Source organism: Salvelinus fontinalis, chromosome 16, assembly GCF_029448725.1.
Source record: "Salvelinus fontinalis isolate EN_2023a chromosome 16, ASM2944872v1, whole genome shotgun sequence".
NCBI lineage: Eukaryota > Metazoa > Chordata > Actinopteri > Salmoniformes > Salmonidae > Salvelinus > Salvelinus fontinalis.
In genome coordinates, this window is record NC_074680.1 from 47,432,042 (window position 1) to 47,456,581 (window position 24,540).

The 24,540-nt window shown below is 41.7% G+C and overlaps 2 protein-coding genes and 1 non-coding gene across 7 annotated transcripts in view; 2 read left to right on the forward strand and 1 right to left on the reverse strand.

Annotated features, from left to right (window-relative positions):
- The window catches only part of zfyve26 (zinc finger, FYVE domain containing 26), a 108,278-nt gene extending 101,211 nt beyond the window's left edge, over positions 1-7,067 (forward strand). For all 3 annotated transcript variants that reach the window (XM_055865599.1, XM_055865598.1, XM_055865597.1), the window contains exon 43: positions 1,621-7,067. In XM_055865599.1, the coding sequence (XP_055721574.1) occupies positions 1,621-1,851 (231 nt within the window). In that variant the 3' untranslated portion in view covers positions 1,852-7,067. The remainder of the gene's footprint in view (positions 1-1,620) is intronic.
- On the reverse strand, positions 6,722-24,222 carry LOC129813277 (retinol dehydrogenase 12-like). Of its 3 annotated transcripts, none has more exons than XR_008753139.1 (8): positions 24,027-24,222; positions 22,614-22,732; positions 21,699-21,854; positions 19,883-19,987; positions 18,126-18,335; positions 17,682-17,871; positions 7,504-8,727; positions 6,722-7,470 (listed from the first exon to the last, which is right to left on the reverse strand). XR_008753139.1 is itself a non-coding variant. In XM_055865600.1 (7 exons), exons 1-7 carry the CDS (start codon positions 24,101-24,103, stop codon positions 8,622-8,624), a joined length of 963 nt encoding a protein of 320 aa, XP_055721575.1. In that variant the 5' UTR covers positions 24,104-24,222; the 3' UTR covers positions 6,722-8,621. The 3 variants fall into 3 exon arrangements, 1 of the variants encoding a protein (XP_055721575.1); XR_008753140.1 differs by having other exon boundaries at positions 6,722-7,372; positions 7,406-8,727; XM_055865600.1 differs by having other exon boundaries at positions 6,722-8,727.
- Positions 12,831-12,904, forward strand: trnav-uac (transfer RNA valine (anticodon UAC)). Its single transcript has one exon. It is a non-coding gene; the product is annotated as a tRNA-Val (tRNA).
- Positions 24,223-24,540: the final 318 nt, after the last annotated feature.

The window sequence follows — 24,540 nt, forward strand, 5'->3', positions numbered from 1 at the left end:
CTTCCTCATCTCCCATCTGTACAAGGTAACCACCTCTCCTCTCTCCTCTCTCTCCTGTCCTCTTCCTCATCTCCCATCTGTACAAGGTAACCACCTCTCCTCTCTCCTCTCTCTCCTGTCCTCTTCCTCATCTCCCATCTGTACAAGGTAACCACCTCCTCTCTTCTCTCTCTCCTGTCCTCTTCCTCATCTCCCATCTGTACAAGGTAACCACCTCCTCTCTTCCTCCTCTCTCTCCTCCCCCTCATGATATCCTTTATCCTGTCCTCCTCTTCCTCACCATCTCCCACCCCATATCTCTTTTCTTCATCGTCTCCTGTCTAGTCCTCCTTCTCCATGTCTCCTCACTCTCTCTCTCTACAACCCTCCAACATTCTGGTGATGTCTGTCTGCCTCTGTAGATTAACACCTGGCTGGAATATGTCTCTGTAGATTAACACCTGGCTGTAATATGTCTCTGTAGATTAACACCTGGCTGGAATATGTCTCTGTCTCTGTAGATTAACACCTGGCTGGAATATGTCTCTGTCTCTATAGATTAACACCTGGCTGGAATATGTCTCTGTAGATTAAGACCTACCTGTAATATGTCTCTGTAGATTGACACCTGGCTGGAATATGTCTCTGTAGATTAACACCTGGCTGGAATATGTCTCTGTCGATTAACACCTGGCTGGAATATGTCTCTGTCGATTAACACCTGGCTGGAATATGTCTCTGTAGATTAACACCTGGCTGGAATATGTCTCTGTAGATTAACACCTGGCTGGAATATGTCTCTGTAGATTAACACCTGGCTGGAATATGTCTCTGTAGATTAACACCTGGCTGGAATATGTCTCTGTAGATTAACACCTGGCTGGAATATGTCTCTGTAGATTAACACCTGGCTGGAATATGTCTCTGTCTCTGTAGATTAACACCTGGCTGGAATATGTCTCTGTCGATTAACACCTGGCTGGAATATGTCTCTGTAGATTAACACCTGGCTGGAATATGTCTCTGTAGATTAACACCTGGCTGTAATATGTCTCTGTAGATTAACACCTGGCTGGAATATGTCTCTGTAGATTAACACCTGGCTGGAATATGTCTCTGTAGATTAACACCTGACTGTAATATGTCTCTGTCTCTGTAGATTAACACCTGGCTGGAATATGTCTCTGTCTCTGTAGATTAACACCTGGCTGTAATATGTCTCTGTCTCTGTAGATTAACACCTGGCTGGAATATGTCTCTGTAGATTAACACCTGGCTGGAATATGTCTCTGTCTCTGTAGATTAACACCTGGCTGGAATATGTCTCTGTAGATTAACACCTGGCTGGAATATGTCTCTGTAGATTAACACCTGACTGTAATATGTCTCTGTAGATTAAGGCCTGACTGTAATATGTCTCTGTCTCTGTAGATTAACACCTGGCTGGAATATGTCTCTGTCTCTGTAGATTAACACCTGGCTCGAATATGTCTCTGTAGATTAACACCTGGCTGTAATATGTCTCTGTAGATTAACACCTGGCTGGAATATGTCTCTGTCTCTGTAGATTAAGGCCTGACTGTAATATGTCTCTGTCTCTGTAGATTAAGGCCTGACTGTAATATGTCTCTGTCTCTGTAGATTAAGGCCTACCTGCAGGTGAGTAAACTGCGAGCGGCCTATCTCCTAGCTGTAAAGCTGGATACAGCCAGAGCCGGGCCGCTGGTTCAAGAAGTCCTCCAGGCAGCAGAGGGCGTCGGAGACTCTGTCATGCAGGACATCTGTTTCCAGTGGCTGTCTGAGCACAAGGACAGGGTCCGAACGACGCCTCCGCCGGGAGCTACAAAACAAGGCCGACCCAACGCCAAGTAACCCCATGGGCGGAACACGGGCCGTGTTCATTACGCACCAAACAGAAGAAAACAGACTGAACCAGGAATGGACTTCCAGGACTCGTCTAATAAGAAATGCTCGTTTTAGTTTTTCTGTTGCAAAAAACAAAAAAAGATTACAATATTGTGTATTTGTTGCGTGCCACTAATGAACACGACCCGGACGTAATCGTTGTTCTGGAGAAACCTAGTTCAGGCTACAACATGTGGAACCAGACATCAGGAAATAACAGATAGCACTTCAACTAGAAACGCCATGAGTGGAACACCAAGACGCCTGAACTCTGTGACTGTGTGGGGTTGTGAGTGACTTCCTCTTCTCCTCTCTTCCTCCTCCTCACTGAAAGTAGTGAAACACCGCTGTGCCAACTCTCTCATCTGGAGAGGTGACTGACTACAGTCAGACGAGACTGTCTCTCTCTCATCTGGAGAGGTGACTGACTACAGCCAGACGAGACTGGGATGAATCTAACCACTGAATTGTGAGTTGTTGACCACTTTATCTAGTAAAACTGATGTCTGGGATAAGCACAGAAGACACATATATCAGAGTAATAGCACAGGCAGTAGTGTACGATAGTTCTCCAGTTGTATCTCCTACCTCAGTTAAAAAGGGATTGATCTTTTGTTTTCACTAACCTTCAAGCCTAGTAATATATTTCTTTGTCACAAAATAAACAACTTGATTTAATGTAAATAATTCCTAACTTTTCCAACCCTTTTTTTTTTTTTTTTTGATTTTCTTCTTCTCTTGATGTTGTTAGTTAGAAAAGAATGATCATGTAAACCTGTCAAGCAGGTGAAAGTAAAGAAGAAAACAAGTGTTGGTATTTACAAGCCTGTCAAGAGCTTTTAAAGAAGATACAAGTGTCGATTTATAATGATGATTTAAGAGTTTCTGAACTTTTTGAAATGTCAAAGGAGAGTGGGTTTCATTAGAAGGGATGTCTGTTACTGTCTTATCAGCTCGACCTGCCACTAGTTAACCCCATTAAAATGTCTGCCCAAGGAGATATTTCCTAGCCTGAAATCCAGACCTGTTTTGTTTGCTAACATTCCACTTCTAGTACTCGGTGTCATATGTTTGGCACGGCAAGGACACCGAGTGGCAAGAAGTGGAACGTTTACACAAACAGACTGGTACCCAGGCTAGCAATATCATGAGTCTCTCTTGCTTTCTCCCTCAGAGGGCATTTGGGCTCCTGAAAGGGCTTTTAAGATAACTAGAATAACGATGAGCTTTATATAGAAAACAACGAAAACGTGGAACGAGTTGGATTTAGTAAAGGGACTCTCTGGATATGTTTGAGGACTTTAAACACCGTTTCAATTCGAGATCATGATAAAGAGGTGTGGTACCTTGTAATGTTACAGGTCGGGATATTATTGTCTCCCTAAAGCCTATCGTAGCTGTCTGTGTCATATTTGTTTTTGATGGTATCTGTCTTTGACCAGGAACCACGTTGCTGTGACTGTGCATTGTATATTTGTACTCATTCCCGTTGTTCTGGTGTGTGACACTGTGCGTCTCAAATGGCACCTTATTCCCTACAGTGCACCATGAGGCCCTAGTTTAACAGTAGTGCACTAAATAGGGAATAGGATGCTGCTTTGGACACAGACGGTCACTTTGACCTCTGTGTCCTATGCGAGGGTCAGATGTGTTATAGGCCATCTGTCAGTGTATAAAAACACGTACTTTAATCAATCAAGAGATGTCGCATTAGAAAAGGGATTTTTGTTGCATTCATGATCAAATTTAACAACATATTGTCTAATTGTAACTCTCTTGTTTACATAATTGCCCGTTTTTTTTATTTCTCACTATAACAAGCGATCCCAGAGTTTACACTATAATGTTTATATTTATCACTTTAATCCCTTTAGATTACAACGTAATAAACATTTTTATTTCTCACTTTAATCTCTCAGATTACACCGTAATAAAAAATATATATTTCTCACTTTAATCCCTCAGATTACAACGTAATAAACATTTTTATTTCTCACTTTAATCTCTCAGATTACACCGTAATAAAAAAATTATTTCTCACTTTAATAGCGATCCCTCAGATTACACAATAATGTTTTTAATTTCTCACTTTAATCCCTCAGATTACACCATAATAATATGTTAATGACATGACAATCACATTTCAATACTTTAATCATAATATTAACAATATACACTATATATACAAAAGTATGTGGACACACCTTCAATTTAGTGGATTCGGATACTTCAGCCACACCTGTTGCTGACAGGTGTGTAAAATCGAGCACACTGCCATGCAATCTCCATAGACAAACACTGGCAGTAGAATGGGCCTTACTGAAGAGCTCAGTGACTTTCAACGTGGCACCGTCATACGATGCCACCTTTCCAACAAGTCAGTTTGTCAAATTTCTGCCCTGCTAGAGCTGCCCCCGGTCAACTGTAAGTGCTGTTATTGTGAAGTGGAAACTTCTAGGAGCAACAACGGCTCAGCCGCAAAGTGGTAGGCCACAAACGCTCACAGAATGGGACCGCCGAGTGTAAAAATCATCTGTCCTCAGTTGCAACACTCACTGAGTTCCAAACTTTGGAAGCAACGTCAGCATGAACTGTTTGTCGGTAGGTTCATGAAATGGGTTTCCATGGCAGAGCAGCCTCGCACAAGCCTAAGATCACCATGCGCAATGCCAAGCATCGGCTGGAGTAGTGTAAAGCTCGCCACCATTGGAATCTGGAGCAGTGGAAATGCGTTCTTTGGAGTGATGAATCACGCTTCACCATCTGGCAGTCCGACGTATTAATCTGGGTTTGGCGGATGCCAGGAGAACGCTACCTGCCCCAATGCATAGTGCCAACTGTAAAGTTTGGTGGAGGAGGAATAATGGTCTGGGGCTGTTTTTCATGGTTCGGGCCCCTTAGTTCCAGTGAAGGGAAATCTTAACACTACACCATACAATGACATTCTAGATGATTCTGTGCTTCCAATTTTGTGGCAACAGTTTGGAGAAGGCCCTTTCCTGTTTCTACATGTCAATTTCCCTGTGCACAAAGCGAGATCCGTGTGGAAGAACTTAACCCCATCGAATACCTTTAGGATGAATTAGAACGCCGACTGTGAGCCAGGCCTAAACGCCCAACAACATCAGTACCTGACCTCACTAATGCTCTTGTGGCTGAATGGAAGCAAGTCCCTGCAGCAATGTTCCAACATCTAGTAGAAAGCCTTCACAGAAGAGTGGAGGCTGTTATAGCAGCAAAGGGGGGGGACCAATTCAATATTAGTGCCCATCATTTTAGAATGAGATGTTTGACTAGCCATGTGTCCACATACTTTTGGTCATGTAGTGTATCTACATTGTTGACCGTCCGTGGTTAAAATCCACAATAGATATTAATTCACTTTTGACTGAAGTTCTGTTTGTTAACAAGCAGAGGCTTAAATCAGCCTGTCTGGTCATGTGATGAGGTCCTGTGCTGCATCATCATATACAGTACCAGTCAAAAGTTTGCACAGACCTACTCATTACAGGGTTTTTCTTTATTTTTACTATTTTCTACATTTGTAGAATAATAGTGAAGACATCAGAACTATGAAATAACTCATATGGAATCACGTAGTATCCAAAATATATTGTAGATTATTCAAAAATAGCCACCCTTTGCCTTGATGACAGCTTTGCACTCTTGGCATTCTCTCAACCAGCTTCACCTGGAATGCTGTTCCAACAGTCTTGAAGGAGTTCCCACATATGCTGAGCACTTATTGGCTGCTTTTCCTTCACTTTGCAGTCCAACTCATCTGATGCAGCACTCCATCACTATCCTTCTTGGTCAAATAACCCTTACACAGCCTGGAGGTGTGTTTTGGGTCATTGTCCTGTTGAAAAACAAATGATAGTCCTTTGAAGAATCTAAAATATATTTTAATTTGTTTAACACTTTTTTTGGTTACTACATGATTTCATATGTGTTATTTCATAGTTTTGATGTCTTCACTATTATTCTACAAAATAGTTCAAATAAAAAAAAAACTTGAATGAGTACGTGTGTCCAAACTTTTGACTGGTAGTGTATGTATTCCCTATACAGTGCACTACTTTTGACCAGAGCCTTAGTGCACTATATAGGGAATAGGGCCCTGGTCAAAAGTAGTGCACTATATAGGGAATAGGGTGCCATTTGGGACACCTGAGTCTCTTCACTCTCTGGTTTATTGTTGAGCTCTGTCCCCCTATCCCAAATTGCACCCTAGCACCGTTCCCCCTACTCTCCTAACCCCTTAGGCACTCACTTATCTTCCCTGTGGTTCTTCCTTCACTGATGCACTTTACCCTCCTTCTTTATCAGAATATCTGAAACAAGAGTTTATCGCCTATGTAGTCCACTGCTCTGGTCAAAAGTAGTACACAGTGAATAGTTCCATTTGAAATGTACCCAATGACTCCCCCCCTTTCTTTGGTTAAAGAAACAATGTCATCAATTTGGTTGTTATGATTATTGATCACAGGAAATGTGAGGAGTATGATAATTATTTCCTGTCTTAAAGCAGCCATGCTGGAGGAGGGGTAATAAAGAATGTTTTCTTATTGGAGGAGGCTGGTGGGAGGAGCTATAGGAGGACGAGCTCGTTGTAATGGCTGAAACTGTATCAAATATATGACTCCGTTCCAATCACATGCGCCGAATACAACAGGTGTAGACATTTCAGTAAAATGCTTACTTACGAGCCCCTAACCAACAATGCAGTTTATTTTTTAAAGTTATTACAATGTGCCTATCCTCCTATAGCGCCTCCAACCAGCCACCTCTGTTGCGTGCGACACAATTACTAAGCATAAACAACTACTACCAGTAGTAGCTCGTAATATTATCTTTATTTACAGATGTAAACATTCAACTCCTGACATGACTGCTATGCAGTTCTGGCACATTTCTGCTCACTTTCCCAAAATTCCCTGTTTTTTTTTTTTTCATAAATACTGGTTGGAGAGGATTCAGGATTTCCTGATTTGTTCCCTTTGTAATTCCAGGATTGTTATTAAAAAAATATTGCGACCCTAAATTGTACTAAAAAGGCATGTTTCACATTTGTATAAAAGACATCTTGGTAGCTTAACAATGCTGAAGGGAAAAAGAGCGGGATATAAGAAAGCCTAGAGTGGAAAAGGTCCAAAACAAGGAAATAAATCTGATTCCACACAGAGGATAATTTGTCAAATTCCTGTAATTCCCAGAAATCCTGGGTGTTTTGCTTATTCCCCTGTAATTACAGCCATCTTCCAACTAGGATTTTGGAAAACGGGCATTTCGTGAAAGTTACAGGAATTTTGGAACCCCATTTATAATATGATACAAATCAGCTGGTTTATAATTTACCCTGGTTACACCCTGGCTAGACCTGGTTACACCCTGGCTACGACCTGGTTACACCCTGGCTAGACCTGGTTACACCCTGGCTAGACCTGGTTATGACCCTGGCTAGACCTGGTTATGACCCTGGCTAGACCTGGTTATGACCCTGGTTACACCCTGGCTAGACCTGGTTATGACCCTGGCTAGACCTGGTTATGACCCTGGCTAGACCTGGTTACACCCTGGCTAGACCTGGTTATGACCCTGGTTACACCCTGGCTAGACCTGGTTACACCCTGGCTAGACCTGGCTATGACCCTGGCTAGACCTGGTTATGACCCTGGCTATGACCCTGGCTAGACCTGGTTATGACCCTGGCTATGACCCTGGCTAGACCTGGTTACACCCTGGTTCGACCTGGTTATGACCCTGGCTAGACCTGGTTACACCCTGGCTAGACCTGGTTATGACCCTGGCTAGACCTGGTTATGACCCTGGCTAGACCTGGTTATGACCCTGGCTAGACCTGGTTATGACCCTGGCTAGACCTGGTTATGACCCTGGCTAGACCTGGTTATGACCCTGGCTAGACCTGGTTATGACCCTGGCTAGACCTGGTTATGACCCTGGTTATGACCCGGTTACACCCTGGCTAGACCTGGTTACACCCTGGCTAGACCTGGCTATGACCCTGGCTAGACCTGGCTATGACCCTGGCTAGACCTGGCTATGACCCTGGCTAGACCTGGCTATGACCCTGGCTAGACCTGGCTATGACCCTGGCTAGACCTGGCTATGACCCTGGCTAGACCTGGCTATGACCCTGGCTAGACCTGGCTAGACCTGGTTATGACCCTGGCTAGACCTGGTTATGACCCTGGCTAGACCTGGTTATGACCCTGGCTAGACCTGGTTACACCCTGGCTAGACCCTGGCTAGACCTGGTTACACCCTGGCTAGACCTGTGACAGAACAATAATACATTTGATCTTGCAGTTACTACCATAATGGTGTCTGTATACCTCCATGGTTACTACCATAATGGTGTCTGTATACCTCTATGGTTACTACCATAATGGTGTCTGTATACCTCTATGGTTACTACCAAATTATTCAAGTGCTGTTGGGTTAACTGTAGTTTGAGATTACGTAGTGTCATGAAATGATAAGGCTAAATATGTACTCCGATTGAAAACAAAGACTCATTAGAGAACATGGCGGCATCCACAATGGCACCCTATTGCCTTTTATAGTGCACTACTTTCTAGCATGGCCCTGTGGGCCCTACTGCCGGCTCTTGCTGTAACAATTGAGATTTGGAACAAGGCCCTGGTCAAAAGTAGTGCCCTATACAGGGCGTTTGGGGTTGCAGCCCGTGTTTTGATGATAGAGGGTGGTTGAGGTCAGTGGTCCCAGACGATGCCCAGGAGCTCACTGCTGGCGTCCCACAGCTTCCTGGCCGTCTCCTCGTTCCTCCCCTGGGGGGCCACGGAGGCCGGGGCGCAGTCACTGGGAGAGAGAGAGGGGGCATTTTTTATTTAATCAGGTAGGCTAGTTGAGAACAAGTTCTCATTTACAACTGCGACCTGGCCAAGACGAAGCACAGCAGTTCGACACATACAACAACACATAGTTACACATGGAGTAAACAAACATACAGTCAATAATATATTAGAAAAATAGAAAAGTCTATACAGTGAGTGCAAATGAGGTAAGGCAATAAATAGGCCATGGTGGCGAAGTAATTAAAATATAGTAATTAAACACTGGAATGGTAGATGTGCAAGTAGAGATACTGGGGTGCAAAGGAGCAAGATAAATAAATACAGTATGGGGATGAGGTAGTTGGATGGGCTATTTACAGATGGGCTATGTACAGGTGCAGTGATCTGTGAGCTGCTCTGACAGCTGGTGCTTAAAGCTAGTGAGGGAGATATGAGTCTCCAGCTTCCAGTCACTGTTAGGGGGGGCGTGGTTATCATACAGTCACTGTTAGGGGGGGCGTGGTTATCATACAGTCACTGTTAGGGGGGGCGTGGTTATCATACAGTCACTGTTAGGGGGGGCGTGGTTATCATACAGTCACTGTTGGGGGGGGCGTGGTTATCATACAGTCACTGTTAGGGGGGGCGTGGTTATTATACAGTCACTGTTAGGGGGGGCGTGGTTATTATACAGTCACTGTTGGGGGGGGCGTGGTTATCATACAGTCACTGTTAGGGGGGGCGTGGTTATTATACAGTCACAGTTAGGGGGGGCGTGGTTATTATACAGTCACTGTTAGGGGGGGCGTGGTTATTATACAGTCACTGTTAGGGGGGCGTGGTTATTATACAGTCACTGTTAGGGGGCGTGGTTATTATACAGTCACTGTTAGGGGGGCGTGGTTATTATACAGTCACTGTTAGGGGGGCGTGGTTATTATACAGTCACTGTTAGGGGGGCGTGTGGTTATTTTACAGTCACTGTTAGGGGGGCGTGTGGTTATTATACAGTCACTGTTAGGGGGGCGTGTGGTTATTATACAGTCACTGTTAGGGGGGCGTGTGGTTATTATACAGTCACTGTTAGGGGGGCGTGTGGTTATTATACAGTCACTGTTAGGGGGGCGTGTGGTTATTATACAGTCACTGTTAGGGGGGCGTGTGGTTATTATACAGTCACTGTTAGGGGGGCGTGTGGTTATTATACAGTCACTGTTAGGGGGGCGTGTGGTTATTGTTAGGGGGCGTGTGGTTATTATACAGTCCCTGTTAGGGGGCGTGTGGTTATTATACAGTCACTGTTAGGGGGGCGTGTGGTTATTATACAGTCACTGTTAGGGGGCGTGGTTATTATACAGTCACTGTTAGGGGGCGTGGTTATTATACAGTCACTGTTAGGGGGGCGTGGTTATTATACAGTCACTGTTAGGGGGCGTGTGGTTATTATACAGTCACTGTTAGGGGGGCGTGTGGTTATTGTTAGGGGGCGTGTGGTTATTATACAGTCACTGTTAGGGGGGCGTGTGGTTATTGTTAGGGGGTGTGTGGTTATTATACAGTCCCTGTTAGGGGGCGTGTGGTTATTATACAGTCACTGTTAGGGGGGCGTGTGGTTATTATACAGTCACTGTTAGGGGGGGCGTGGTTATTATACAGTCACTGTTAGGGGGGGCGTGTGGTTATTATACAGTCACTGTTAGGAGGGGGCGTGGTTATTATACAGTCACTGTTAGGAGGGGGCGTGGTTATTATACAGTCACTGTTAGGAGGGGGCGTGGTTATTATACAGTCACTGTTAGGAGGGGGCGTGGTTATTATACAGTCACTGTTAGGGGGGGCGTGGTTATTATACAGTCACTGTTAGGGGGGGCGTGGTTATTATACAGTCACTGTTAGGGGGGCGTGGTTATTATACAGTCACTGTTAGGGGGGCGTGGTTATTATACAGTCACTGTTAGGGGGGGGCGTGGTTATTATACAGTCACTGTTAGGGGGGGGGGGCGTGGTTATTATACAGTCACTGTTAGGGAGAGATTTTACAGTAGCCTGAAGTGCAAAAATATATAAATAAAAAATGTGACTAAGTTGTTCAAATTGTTATTTTGTCTAATTAGTCATTAGTTATGCAGCTGGTCAGACTATAATGGTGGCTGCAACCATTCATTCACCGATTCCATCCATTGATGTGATTGACAGTTCTTTGACAGCCTAAAGCACTGCTGCTTCTGAATACCTGAGCAGGTGAGGGAGGGGCAGAGCCTTTCTAAATGTTGTCTGCCTTCTCTCTGGCTCTAATTTGGCTGTGGTACTGCTCAGACAAAAGCTTTGGTCATGCTCTGCCTAGAATGTGTTGTTTCCATCATCACTAGTCTTTTAATTAGGACTATTCCTTTGTAATATTTAGCCTACCACACCCACAGTAGCCTATATTCCACTTTCTACCATTAGGATATGTAGTTTCTATTTTGAAGGACTTCAAATTGTATTAACGGATGTTTTTAGTTAGACAATATATAGGCTATACTGTAAAATATATTTTAGTTTTTCTGTGAATAGAAACACCATAATATAAATCTTTAATTAAGTTAAAATATCTGAAATAAATCGTTTAATAATAAAGGCCAGTATCATCATCATAAATTAAATCACGTCGAACTGTAGCTGTGAAATGATTTGCGCATTGAGTGGGAAATGCGCTATACAAACTAATTATCATTATTATGAAGATACATGTAAACTGTAATATTAGTGGGAATATAGCCATAATATAAATAAGATAAAGGAGAATGGAATATATTTTAAAAGCTTCAAATTGAAAAATATTTCGACATGAATCTGCTCCCATGCGTGGATGCTTTTTCAAAAAAAAAATCAATTACATTTAAGGCCTTACCTCCTTACTTCATTTGCACACACTGTTTACAGATTTTTATGTTGTGTTATTGACTGTATGTTTGTTTATCCCATGTGTAACTCTGTGTTGTTGTTTTTGTCGCACTGCTTTGCTTTATCTTGGCCAGGTTGCAGTTGTAAATGAGAACTTGTTCTCAACTGACCTAGCTGGTTAAATAAAGGAAAAAGGACAAGAGTTCAGTAGGACAGTGTCACAAGGCTTCATAGTCATATGCCTACACGTCACCACTGCCGGAGGGCGAAACACAGCTGTTCCTGATTGTGAATTAAATGGAGAAATTAAATGTGCGCGACGAGGTAAAGCCAACGGTTTATATTCAATATAATTCATTGAATATAATTATCAAGTTTGGAGACGTTCATTTCCACCATAAAAATGCACCTATAAGATAAAGCATTATCACATTTGCAGACTTATGTAAGATGGACTACTATTCGTGATGAGTAGATTGGATAGTCATAATTTAGGCTAATAATTTAACCCAATCACTGTTCGCTAAAAAAAGACCGTTCAATGCGTGGCTGAGCGCGTAAAGAGGAGAGGAGGCCTAGATAGACAAGCCTTTATCAGATATCTGCTTTCTATGCACGGGGGAAATGTGGCCTTTTTTTTATAAACATTTCATTCAATTCTACTACACTTTATATGACTGGAGACATTTGGCGGAATCTTTTTTTAATACGACAAATTACGACATTGTCCATATACTAGGCGTACAAGAAGGGGAGAGACACAAATGTAATTATTACGTCCATCTAAACTGGATGAGGAAATTGTAAAATATATATAAATGCATTTAAAAAAGCTTTTGTGGCAATGACCAAACATTGATAAAGTGTGAATATCCACAGTGCGCACCCACCAGGGATATGGCGACATTGTTCCGCTGGTGCCAATAAAATAGGCTATATTGTTGTTTGCTTAATTAAGTTGAGCATTTTGATAACTAAAAGACGAATTGGAGTTTTTCCATTGTCTTATATTTACAGCAATAGCCATTTGGTTTCCAAACTATGTTTTTCCCGCCATTTGTATTTTGCACTAATGTGATATGCCTGGCTGGGTCTCGACTTTTCTCTGACAGCTGCAACACAACAATCGTCTATTTGGTATTTGCAGAACGCGTTGCCTTTCCTTTACTTCCGGCTTAAGGCGATGCGATTTAATAAAACAATCCACAACTTATTTTATTCTGTTAAAGAATAATATAAGCAGTCCCGTGTGGCTCAGTTGGTAGAGCATGGCGCTTACAACGCCAGGGTTGTGGGTTCGTTTCCCATGGGGGACCAGTACAAAAAAGTATGAATGTATGTACTTGTAAGTCGCTCTGGATAAGAGCGTCTGCTAAATGACTTAAAATGTAAATGTAAATGTAAAGAAGCCTTTCGCCACACCCGCAATAACATGTGTATGTGACCAATACAGTTTGATTTGATCCTGTGGCCAAATCATTCTTTAGTAGCTTAATTAGAAAAATGTATTGATATGAAGCTGCTCCCATGTGTGGATTCTATTTCTCAAAAATGTTAGTGTCCGTTGTGCTGTTATTCTGTGTTTGATTAGAGAGAGAAAACAACTAGGCTGCCAGTACGGTGCAATAAATTGTTGTTGTTGTTATGGTAACTGCTACACGAGGCTATAAAACTACCACAGCAAGCTGATCCCCACAATGGGAGGATTTATTTTCCAACCCGTCCGCCAAATCCATCCGTTACCCACGGTTCTCCCTTATCAAATGAATAGTTTGTCATCGGTACTATTGAAAATCAGATATGTTTCACTAAACCATTAGCAAACACTTCAATGATTAAACGAAGTGTCATGAAAGTTGACTCTTTTCTCTACATGTTTCCCCCCTGTTATCGTAGGACTGTAGGCTGTAACAAGTTAACCCATTAAATTGAAGGCCAATCACCGACCTCTTTTTGTAGGTGATTCTGGTAGGCTAATAAAAAGGTCTAATCACTTTCAGCAAAAAACAAGCCTATTATCTCTGAAATTCATTCATTTATTGGTGAGTGATATTTTAATTGTAAGCCTAGGCTACTTCTGCGCATGAGATAACTAGTCCTTCCGATAAATGCCATAAGCAATTCCCTTAAGATATCACATTACCGCGCGTCCATACCGCTAGGGAACGCTTTCCCTAAAGTAAATTGAAATTGCCAAAATTATATAGCCTAATGATCATACTCCTGTCTATACAGAAATACAAACCTTTCAAATTAAGCTACTAAAGAATGATTTGGCCACAGGATCAAATCAAACTGTATTGGTCACATACACATGTTATTGCGGGTGTGGCGAAAGGCTTTAAAAAAAATTGTGTTGTGGATTGTTTTATTAAATCGCATTGCAGTCCATCTTACATAAGTCTGCAAATGTGATAATGCTTTATCTTATTAGGTGCATTTTTATGGTGGAAATGAACGTCTCCAAACTTGATAATTATATTCAATGAATTATATTGAATATAAACCGTTGGTTTTACCTCGTCGCGCACATTTAATTTCTCCATTTAATTCACAATCAGGAACAGCTGTGTTTCGCCCTCCGGCAGTGGTGACGTGTAGGCATATGACTATGAAGCCTTGTGACACTGTCCTACTGAACTCTTGTCCTTTTTCCTTTATTTAACCAGCTAGGTCAGTTGAGAACAAGTTCTCATTTACAACTGCAACCTGGCCAAGATAAAGCAAAGCAGTGCGACAAAAACAACAACACAGAGTTACACATGGAATAAACAAACATACAGTCAATAACACAACATAAAAATCTGTAAACAGTGTGTGCAAATGAAGTAAGGAGGTAAGGCCTTACTTAAATGTATTTTTTTTTTTTTTTAAAAGCATCCACGCATGGGAGCAGATTCATGTCGAAATATTTTTCAATTTGAAGCTTTTAAAATATATTCCATTCTCCTTTATCTTGTTTATATTATGGCTATATTCCCACTAATATTACAGTTTACATGTATCTTCATAATAATGATAATTAGTTTGTATAGCGCATTTCCCACTCAATGCGCAAATCATTTCACAGATGCAGTTCGACGTGATTTAGTCCCTTTAATTTATGATGATGATACTGGCCTTTATTATTAAACGATTTATTTCAGATATTTTAACTTAATTAAAGATTTATATTATGGTGTTTCTATTCACAGAAAAACTAAAATATATTTTACAGTATAGCCTATATATTGTCTAACTAAAAACATCCGTTAATACAATTTGAAGTCCTTCAAAATAGAAACTACATATCCTAATGGTAGAAAGTGGAATATAGGCTACTGTGGGTGTGGTAGGCTAAATATTACAAAGGAATAGGCCTAATTAAAAGACTAGTGATGATGGAAACAACACATTCTAGGCAGAGCATGACCAAAGCTTTTGTCTGAGCAGTACCACAGCCAAATTAGAGCCAGAGAGAAGGCAGACAACATTTAGAAAGGCTCTGCCCCTCCCTCACCTGCTCACCTGCTCAGGTATTCAGAAGCAGCAGTGCTTTAGGCTGTCAAAGAACTGTCAATCACATCAATGGATGGAATCGGTGAATGAATGGTTGCAGCCACCATTACATAGTCTGACCAGCTGCATAACTAATGACTAATTAGACAAAATAACAATTGAGTATCTTCTTCAAATGACTTAGTATCTCTCAAATTCGATACTAGGTCATTGAAACGAGAATGTATTTAATATTTTAGCCTTGGGCTTAAGGGCTTGTGCTTAAGTTCTATACAGTCACTTGGGCCCCCCCCAGATAATTAACTGAGATTCACATTACATTACATTAAAATAATATGTTTGTCACGTGCACAAGTACAGTGAGATGCCTTTCTTGCTAACTGTAAACCCAAAAACGCAGTAGTCAATGTAGTACTAAAAGAAACATGAGAACAAAAACACACGAGAAAGTAAGAAGGTCAGTTCCAATACCATATTTACAGGGATACTGGTGTGATGGAGGTAGATATGTATAGGGGGAAGGTGACTATATACAGGGTCAGTACCATATTAACAATGTACAGGGATACTGGAGTGATGGAGGTAGATATGTATAGGGGTAAGGAGACAATATGGTACTGACCCTGTATATAGTCTCCTTACCCCTATACATATCTACCTCCATCACTCCAGTATCCCTGTACATTGTTAATATGGTACTGACCCTGTATATAGTCACCTTCCCCCTATACATATCTACCTCCATCACACCAGTATCCCTGTAAATATGGTATTGGAACTGACCCTGTATATAGTCTCCTTACCCCTATACATATCTACCTCCATCACTCCAGTATCCCTGTACATTGTTAATATGGTACTGACCCTGTATATAAACAATGTACAGGGATACTGGAGTGATGGAGGTAGATATGTATAGGGGTAAGGAGACTATATACAGGGTCAGTTCCAATACCATATTTACAGGGATACTGGTGTGATGGAGGTAGATATGTATTTATAGGGATAAGGTACCTAGGCGTCAAGATATATGATAAACAGAGTAGCAGCAGCACAAATGATGATTGTATGTATGTATGCAAGTGTGTGTGTGTGTGTGTGTGTGTGTGTGTGTGTGTGTGTGTGTGCGTGTAAAGTCCTCCTCTCACGTTTTCCCCTTTGCTTGTGGACTTCAGTGCACAACACAACAGCTGTCTGTGACCAGGCGGGGAAAAAAACTCTCCAAGCCAACCCTTCATACCATAACCGCTAACCTCTATACACAGCCTACATTGTTGTCGCCCTATTAGCTAACGTCATAGTCAACAAACTAGAACGTGTTAGTAAACCCTCAATCCAATCCATGAGTACAATCACACGGTAGTGTACAGCAAGCAGTTTAGCAGTTACACCGGCAGGCCCCGGTGGCAATGAATTAATAAAACCGGAATCTTCCAAAATCTTGGAAGGGTTGAAATGTTGGATAGTCTTAGACAGCTAGCTAACATACATGGCATAACTCTCTGTTTGAGTCAGGTTGTTGACTAGGCAAAATTAGCTAGCTATGTAAGTGAAAAATGCACCAAATATAAATCTCTGCTGCTTCTCCTTAAAAAAATTATATAATTTGTTCAAAACTGTTCAACTATTGTCTTTCTTTGAGTCAACTATTCTCCACATTTTATGCACTGCAGTGCTAGCTAGCTGTAGCTTATGCTTTCAGTACTAGATTCAACCTCTGATCCTTTGATTGGGTGGACAACATGTCAGTTCATGCTGCAAGAGCTCTGATAGGTTGGAAGACATCCTCTAGAAGTTGTCATAATTACTGTGTAAGTCTATGGAAGGGGGTAAAAACCATGAGCCTCCTAGGTTTTGAATTGAAGTCAATGTACCCAGAGGAGGACGGAAACTAGCTGTCCTCCGGCTACACCGTGGTGCTACCCTAGAGGGTGCTGTTGGGGTTACTGTAGACCTTATTGAAAAACAGTATGTTTTAATCAGTTATTTGGTGACAGGAATATATTTAGTATAGTTTTATATAAAAAGGATAACAAAAAAAAAAAAAAAAAAATTGGGGGGAAATTCTGTGAGTAGGATGGACCTCTGAGGAGCCTCCACTGGTATAATCTAGAGCCAAGCTTGTTGACTTTAAATCCAAGGGTATCCTGCTATTGGACACACTTATTGAATTATGCAACAGAACGTGACAACAACAGTAATTAGTGAGTCACGTTCTTGGATTGTTGCGGCCCTGATCCACCTATTTATGTTAATCTATTAAAATATGCAAATATACCCCTTGTATTTATGCAAATTAAGCACACTTCTTGATTTTAAACACAATATTTTTTTAAATGCCTGATATCATTAGAAAATGTCTATGAGTGCATTCTAAGAAAACAAAATTAAAAATTTTACAATAAATTGAAAACCTGAATCCCAACGCTTTAATTTCATAATTGCTATAATTCAGTCTATCTGACGGATTATAAACATTTAAAAAGTTTGGAGTATCTTCATCCATTGTTCAACTGCATTTATTAGAATTGTTTTGAATCTAACCTGGGTCAGGGACTGAAGGTGCTACATACTGTAGCACAATCTCTACCTCACCTGAAGTGTTTCCCGGTGAGGGAGTGTAGTTCCTCTGCCACGGCGCAGTAGATGGATGTCTGGGCCCCTTCCCGAGGGCTCTTCAGGAACAAGGAGAACAGAGAGAATAGCAGAGACATGACGGTGGAGTGGCGGACCAGCTCAGAGCGCACCAACCCCGGGTGGACAGAGTTTACAGTCACACCGGAACCTGCGAGGGAGGAGGAAGTGTTACCATGGAGACAGTGTTTCTTCAAGATCATCTTCTGTGTGAGAACGTTTTAGATGACCGTATGTTGCTAAGCAACTTCATAACTGTCATTTTGCCTTTCTGATCATGTATTTTGTGTATGTGTTTTCTCACTGAAACTCTTCACTAACCCTTGGTTTCTCTTCTGTGTTTTCTGATCCATTATCCAACAAATGTGGCCGGTTTCCATTCTCTCTCCCCCTCCCCCAGCCTACCTTTGAGTCTGCGGGCCAGCTCCCTAGCGAACAGAAGGTTGGCCAACTTGCTCTGGCAGTACGCAAGGCCGCTGTTGTAGCTGCCCTGGCTGAGGAGGTCATGGAAGCGGATCCAGCCAACGTTATGAGCCAGGGAAGAAACCACGACGATACGGGCCGGAGCGCTGCGCTTCAGCAGACCAATCAGGAGGTACGTCAACAGGAAGTGACCTATCAGGAGTAAACAACAACGCAATCAGTTGCCTTGTCAGAAAGCGGGGGAGTGGCAATCTTTACCAAGGGTCACCGTCAGTGCTCGGTTGTCTCCCACTTGACCAAGTCCTAAAGCAATGGGACTCCCTACATTTTTCTCAGATTATTACCAATCCCACAAGGTATGACTCCAAACACCCAGAAAAGGCTACTGTCCTCAATGTTATCCCCACAAAAAAAATCCTTATAGGTATTAACTGTCCATGTCCCTTAATGTTGATGATGTGGTTGTTACTGACAAGAAGCACATGGCTGAGCTCTTTAATCACCACTTCATTAAGTCAGGATTTCTATTTGACTCAGCCATGCCTCCTTGCCCGTCCAACATTTCCTCATCTCCCACCCCTTCTAATGCGACTAGTCCCGATGCTCCTCCCTCTTTTCCCCCTGCCCTGCTACAAAGTTACTCCCTGCAGGCGGTCACTGAGTCCGAGGTGCTAAAGGAGCTCCTTAAACTTGACCCTGAAAAAACCATCTGGTTCAGATGGTTTAGACCCTTTCTTCTTCAAGGTTGCTGCCCCTATCATCGCCAAGCATATCTCTGACCTTTTTAACCTGTCTCTCCTCTCTGGGGAGGTTCCTATTGCTTATAAGGCAGCCACAGTTAGTCCTTTACTGGCTTTCTTGATGTCTATAGTATTCTCTCTGGTATGCAATCTGGTTTCCGCTCAGGTTATGGATGTGTCACTGCAACCTTAAAGGTCCTCAATGATGTCACCATCGCCCTTGATTCTAAGCAATGTTGTGCTGCTATTTTTATTGACTTGGCCAAAGCTTTTGATACGGTAGACCATTCCATCCTTGTGGGCCGGCTAAGGAGTATTGGTGTCTCTGAGGGGTCTTTGGCCTGGTTTGCTAACTACCTCTCTCAAAGAGTCTGCCTGTCACCAAGGTAGTACCCCAAGGCTCGATCCTAGGCCCAACGCTCTTCTCAATTTACATCAACAACATAGCTCAGGCGATAGGAAGGTCTCTCATCCATTTATATGCAGATAATACTGTATTATACTCAGCTGGCCCCTCCCCGGATTTTGTGTTAAATGCTCTCAAACAAAGCTTTCTTAGTGTCCAACAAGCTTTCTCTGCCCTTAACCTTGTTCTGAACACCTCCAAAACAAAGGTCATGTGGTTTGGTCAGAAGAATGCCCCTCTCCCCACCAGTGTGATTACTACCTCTGAGGGTTTAGAGCTTGAGGTAGTCACCTCATACAAGTACTTGGGAGTATGGCTAGACGGTACACTGTCCTTCTCTCAGCATATATGAAAGCTGCAGGCTAAGGTTAAATCTAGACTTGGTTTCCTCTATTGTAATCACTCCTCTTTCACCCGAGCTTCCAAACTAACCCTGATTCAGGTGACCATCCTACCCACGCTAGATTACGGAGACGTAATTTATAGATTGGCAGGTAAGGGTGCTCTCGAGCGGGCTAGATGTTCTTTACTATTTCTCCCGTAGGAGTCCTTGATTTCGGATCCCACCCAGGACATCAGCGTCTCTGTCTCACCCAGGTGGTTGACCCCCAGCTGCATCTCGAAGCCGTCTTTGGTCTTCACGTAAGGACACATCATGACCCCAGCATTGTTGATCAGGATGTGGAGGTGGTTGACCTCTACAGGGGGTCAGAGTCAATATTATACCGTTTTTTTACAGACGAGTAAACACATACTGAGAGCTTATTAATTATGAATAACTAATAAATACTGTAATAATGAGTGTTTGTTAATAACTAATAAATACTGTAATAATGAGTGTTTGTTAATAACTAATAAATACTGTAATAATGAGTGCTTGTTAATAACTAATACTGTAATAATGAGTGCTTGTTAATAACTAATAAATACTGTAATAATGAGTGCTTGTTAATAACTAATAAATACTATAATAATGAGTGCTTGTAAATAACTAATAAATACTGTAATAATGAGTGCTTGTTAATAACTAATAAATACTGTAATAATGAGTGCTTGTTAACTAATAAATACTGTAATAATGAGTGTTTGTTAACTAATAAATACTGTAATAATGAGTGTTTGTTAATAACTAATAACACTATAATTTTTTTTTTTTTTTTTTTTTTTTATACCTTTATTTAACTAGGCAAGTCAGTTAAGAACAAATTCTTATTTTCAATGACGGCCTAGGAACAGTGGGTTAACTGCCTGTTCAGGGGCAGAACGACAGATTTGTACCTTGTCAGCTCGGGGATTTGAACTTGCAACCTTCCGGTTACTAGTCCAACGCTCTAACCACTAGGCTACCCTGCCGCCCCAATAATAATAATAATGAGTGCTTGTTAATAACTAATAAATACTGTAATAATGAGTGTTTGTTAATAACTAATAACACTATAATAAATACTGTAATAATGAGTGTTTGTTAACTAATAAATACTGTAATAATGAGTTTGTTAATAACTAATAAATAAGTTAAATACTGTAATAATGAGTTTGTTAATAACTAATAAATAAGTTAAATACTGTAATAATGAGTGCTTGTTAATAACTAATAAATACTGTAATAATGAGTGTTTGTTAATAACTAATAAATACTGTAATAATGAGTGTTTGTTAACTAATAACACTAAAATAAATACTGTAATAATGAGTGTTTGTTAGTAACTAAACACTAATAAATACTGTAATAATGACTGTTTGTTAATAACACTATAATAAATGCTGTCATAATAGTGTAATAATAACATGTAAAGGTCACATGGCCTGCGCCCCAAATGCCACCTTATTTAGACCTCTATGGGCCCTGGTCAAAAGTAGTGCACTATATAGGGAATAGGGTTCTATAGGGCTCTGGTCAAAAGTAGTGCACTATATAGGGAATAGGGCTCTGGTCAAAAGTAGTGCACTATATAGGGAATAGGGTTCTATAGGGCTCTGGCCAATAGTAGTGCACTATAATAGGGAATAGGGTTCTATAGGGCTCTGGTCTAAAGTAGCGCACTACATAGGGAATAGGGTTCTTTAGGGCTCTGGTCTAAAGTAGTGCACTACATAGGGAATAGGGTCCTAAAGGGCCCTGGTCTAAAGTAGTGCACTACATAGGGAATAGGGTTCTATAGGGCTCTGGTCTAAAGTAGTGCACTATATAGGGAATAGGGTTCTATAGGGCTCTGGTCTAAAGTAGTGCACTACATAGGGAATAGGGTTCTATAGGGCTCTGGTCTAAAGTAGTGCACTATATAGGGAATAGGGTTCCATAGGGCTCTGGTCTAAAGTAGTGCACTACATAGGGAATAGGTCTCTGGTCTAAAGTAGTGCACTACATAGGGAGCTGTTTGAGAAGCATCTGTTTAGTAGTAGGTTGACCTCGGAGGAAGCGTTGTACGAAGGCCCGTATGGAGCTGGTTTCAGCCAGGTCCAGCTCTCGAACCTCTACGTTTGCCTTGCAGTCGATACGTCGTATCCATGCTGCGGCCTCTTCGCCCTTCTCCACATCTCTGCACGCCATGATCACCCTGGCACCTGGAAATAGACAATAAATCAATAAAATCAGCATAGATGACACAGTTCCTTTTAAAAAGACCACCTCTCCTCTTCCTTTACTTCCTTCTATCGTTATTGTTGAGGTCATGAAGGACATGAGGTAAGGAAAGGAGGTAAGGACAGGAATGAGGACACACTATGAATTACTATTAGGATGAAGACCAGGTGTGCGTACCAAATGGGACTATATGCATTACTGTTGACCAAGTGCCCAGAGTAGTGCACTAAATAAGGAAAAGGGCCCAGAGTAGTGCACTGAATAAGGAAAAGGGCCCAGAGTAGTGCACTAAATAAGGAAAAGGGCCCAGAGTAGTGCACTAAATAAGGAAAAGGTCCCAGAGTAGTGCACTAAATAAGGAAAATGGTCCCAGAGTAGTGCACTAAATAAGGAAAATGGTCCCAGAGTAGTGCACTAAATAAGGAAAAGGTCCCAGAGTAGTGCACTAAGTAAGGAAAAAGGTCCCAGAGTAGTGCACTAAATAAGGAAAATGGTCCCAGAGTAGTGCACTAAATAAGGAAAAGGTCCCAGAGTAGTGCACTAAATAAGGAAAATGGTCCCAGAGTAGTGCACCAAATAAGGAAAAGATTCAATTTGAGCCTGTTTCTTTACTTAATCTCCACCGGTTGACAATATCTTTGTGATGATGAACGTAAGGAGGCAAGGAAAGGAGACAAGGAATAGACTCCACACCATGTATGACTATCAGGATATGGCCTTTGTATGTGTCAGTCAGTCACCTCTGATAGCCAGGTCCAGGGCAGTCTCCTTCCCAATACCAGTGTTGGCTCCAGTAATCAAAACCGTCTTCCCGTCCAACCGGGCCATAGACATACATGTTCCACCTGCAGAGTATTTCCTGGACAGACAGGAAATATACCGGTGTCATTATCTCAAATCCAACGTTTGTAGCTGTTCTGTCTATATTGGTAAGGTTGGCACTGGCACATTGTGAAATGTTCACACACACTCTATTCTCCATATAGAGCTCTACTGTTGACCAGGACCCATAGAGCTCTACTGTTGACCAGGGATCATAGAGCTCTACTGTTGACCAGGGATCATAGAGCTCTACTGTTGACCAGGGATCATAGGTCTCTACTGTTGACCAGGGCCCATAGGGCTCTACTGTTGACCAGGGCCCATAGAGCTCTACTGTTGACCAGGGATCATAGAGCTCTACTGTTGACCAGGGATCATAGGGCTCTACTGTTGACCAGGGATCATAGGGCTCTACTGTTGACCAGGGATCATAGAGCTCTACTGTTGACCAGGGATCATAGAGCTCTACTGTTGACCAGGGATCATAGAGCTCTACTGTTGACCAGGGCTCTACTGTTGACCAGGGACCATAGAGCTCTACTGTTGACCAGGGATCATAGAGCTCTAGTGTTGACCAGGGTTCATAGGGGCACTATATAGGGAATAGGCTGCCTTTTTGGATGCACCCCCAGGCTACACAGAAAATAAATTACTGGTTAAAAATTGTATAAGTTTCTTGGGGGGGAATTGATTATTTATTACTTTTATTTACTATTTAACATGAAACATATTGTTCCTCAATATGCTAGGATTAATCTGGCATCAATTATCAAACATTAACTCGTCCAACAGTTACACCACAAAGCCTGGCTAGGTACCGATTAACCTATGGCTCGCGGAAACATAATTTAGCCTCCAACCACGCGCGCAATGTTTCTTATGCATAATCATGAATATGATAGCGCTCGAGCCTACGCTTTGTGCATTATTCAGCAGTACGGGTCGCCTGACAATGACAATCATTGTTCGACTAATTAGGGCAATATGAGATGCCTATAATTCACAATTGGACCATATTCAATTGACAGCGCATTTCGAGCCTTTAGTCCAAACATCAACAGATTCGTGGTGTACTGAAGAAAGATGTCTTCGTTATGGGGGGAAAAAAAATGTTTCTTTAGGTTTTATTATTGCAGAGAAAGAATATATATATTTTTTTATCATCAACACTGATGTCGATTCATTTAGCGACCCAATTGCCGGTCACAATCTCTTCGTTTTTCGGTAGCCTGACAATGACAATCATTGTTCGACTAATTAGGCAATTTGAGATGGCAAGCATAGTAGCGGTGCATCCGCTATAGCCTTGAACATACACTGCTCATTCTTACCTAATGTGGGGTGCGAATAAAACCATGAGCAGCGCGACAACCACAAGACCTGCGACAATCAATACGAGCACCATCATGACACGAATCCGCTCTCTTTCTCTCTCTCGTAGGTCTTCTTCACTGTTGTTCCATCATGGTTCTGTGCTCCAGCGACCACACAGCTGATCTGAGATGTCATACTTTATGGTGAAGTGTAGGTGGATGGGGTTGTGTCACATGCTCGTTCAATGGAACCTGGGATTGTAGTCTTCTTTCCATATTAATTATGGATTTTATTTTTTAAATTATGTTTTAAAGAAAACAAAAACGAAAGTGAAGTTGAATCTAATAACTGCTATTTGGTTTGTAAGATACTAGTCTATATATTAACCCTCAGATGAAAACAATAATTGATCTGAAAGATGGTAAATATATCAGTTATGATTATTACAAAAACGACATTAACCACAATGCACCAGGGAAAGTTACCCGTTCAAAGCCCGTATATAAATATCTAACATATTATTTCAGTTTA

Coding starts and splice junctions, on each gene's coding strand:
- LOC129813277 (XM_055865600.1), bottom strand. CDS start 24,103: ATGATGGTGCTCGTATTGATTGTCGCAGGTCTTGTGGTTGTCGCGCTG. Junction 21,855..22,613: donor CCTGGACCTGGCTATCAGAG/GTGACTGACTGA, acceptor GTCTATTTCCAG/GTGCCAGGGTGATCATGGCG. Junction 17,872..18,125: donor GCTGGCCCGCAGACTCAAAG/GTAGGCTGGGGG, acceptor CCTCCCTCGCAG/GTTCCGGTGTGACTGTAAAC.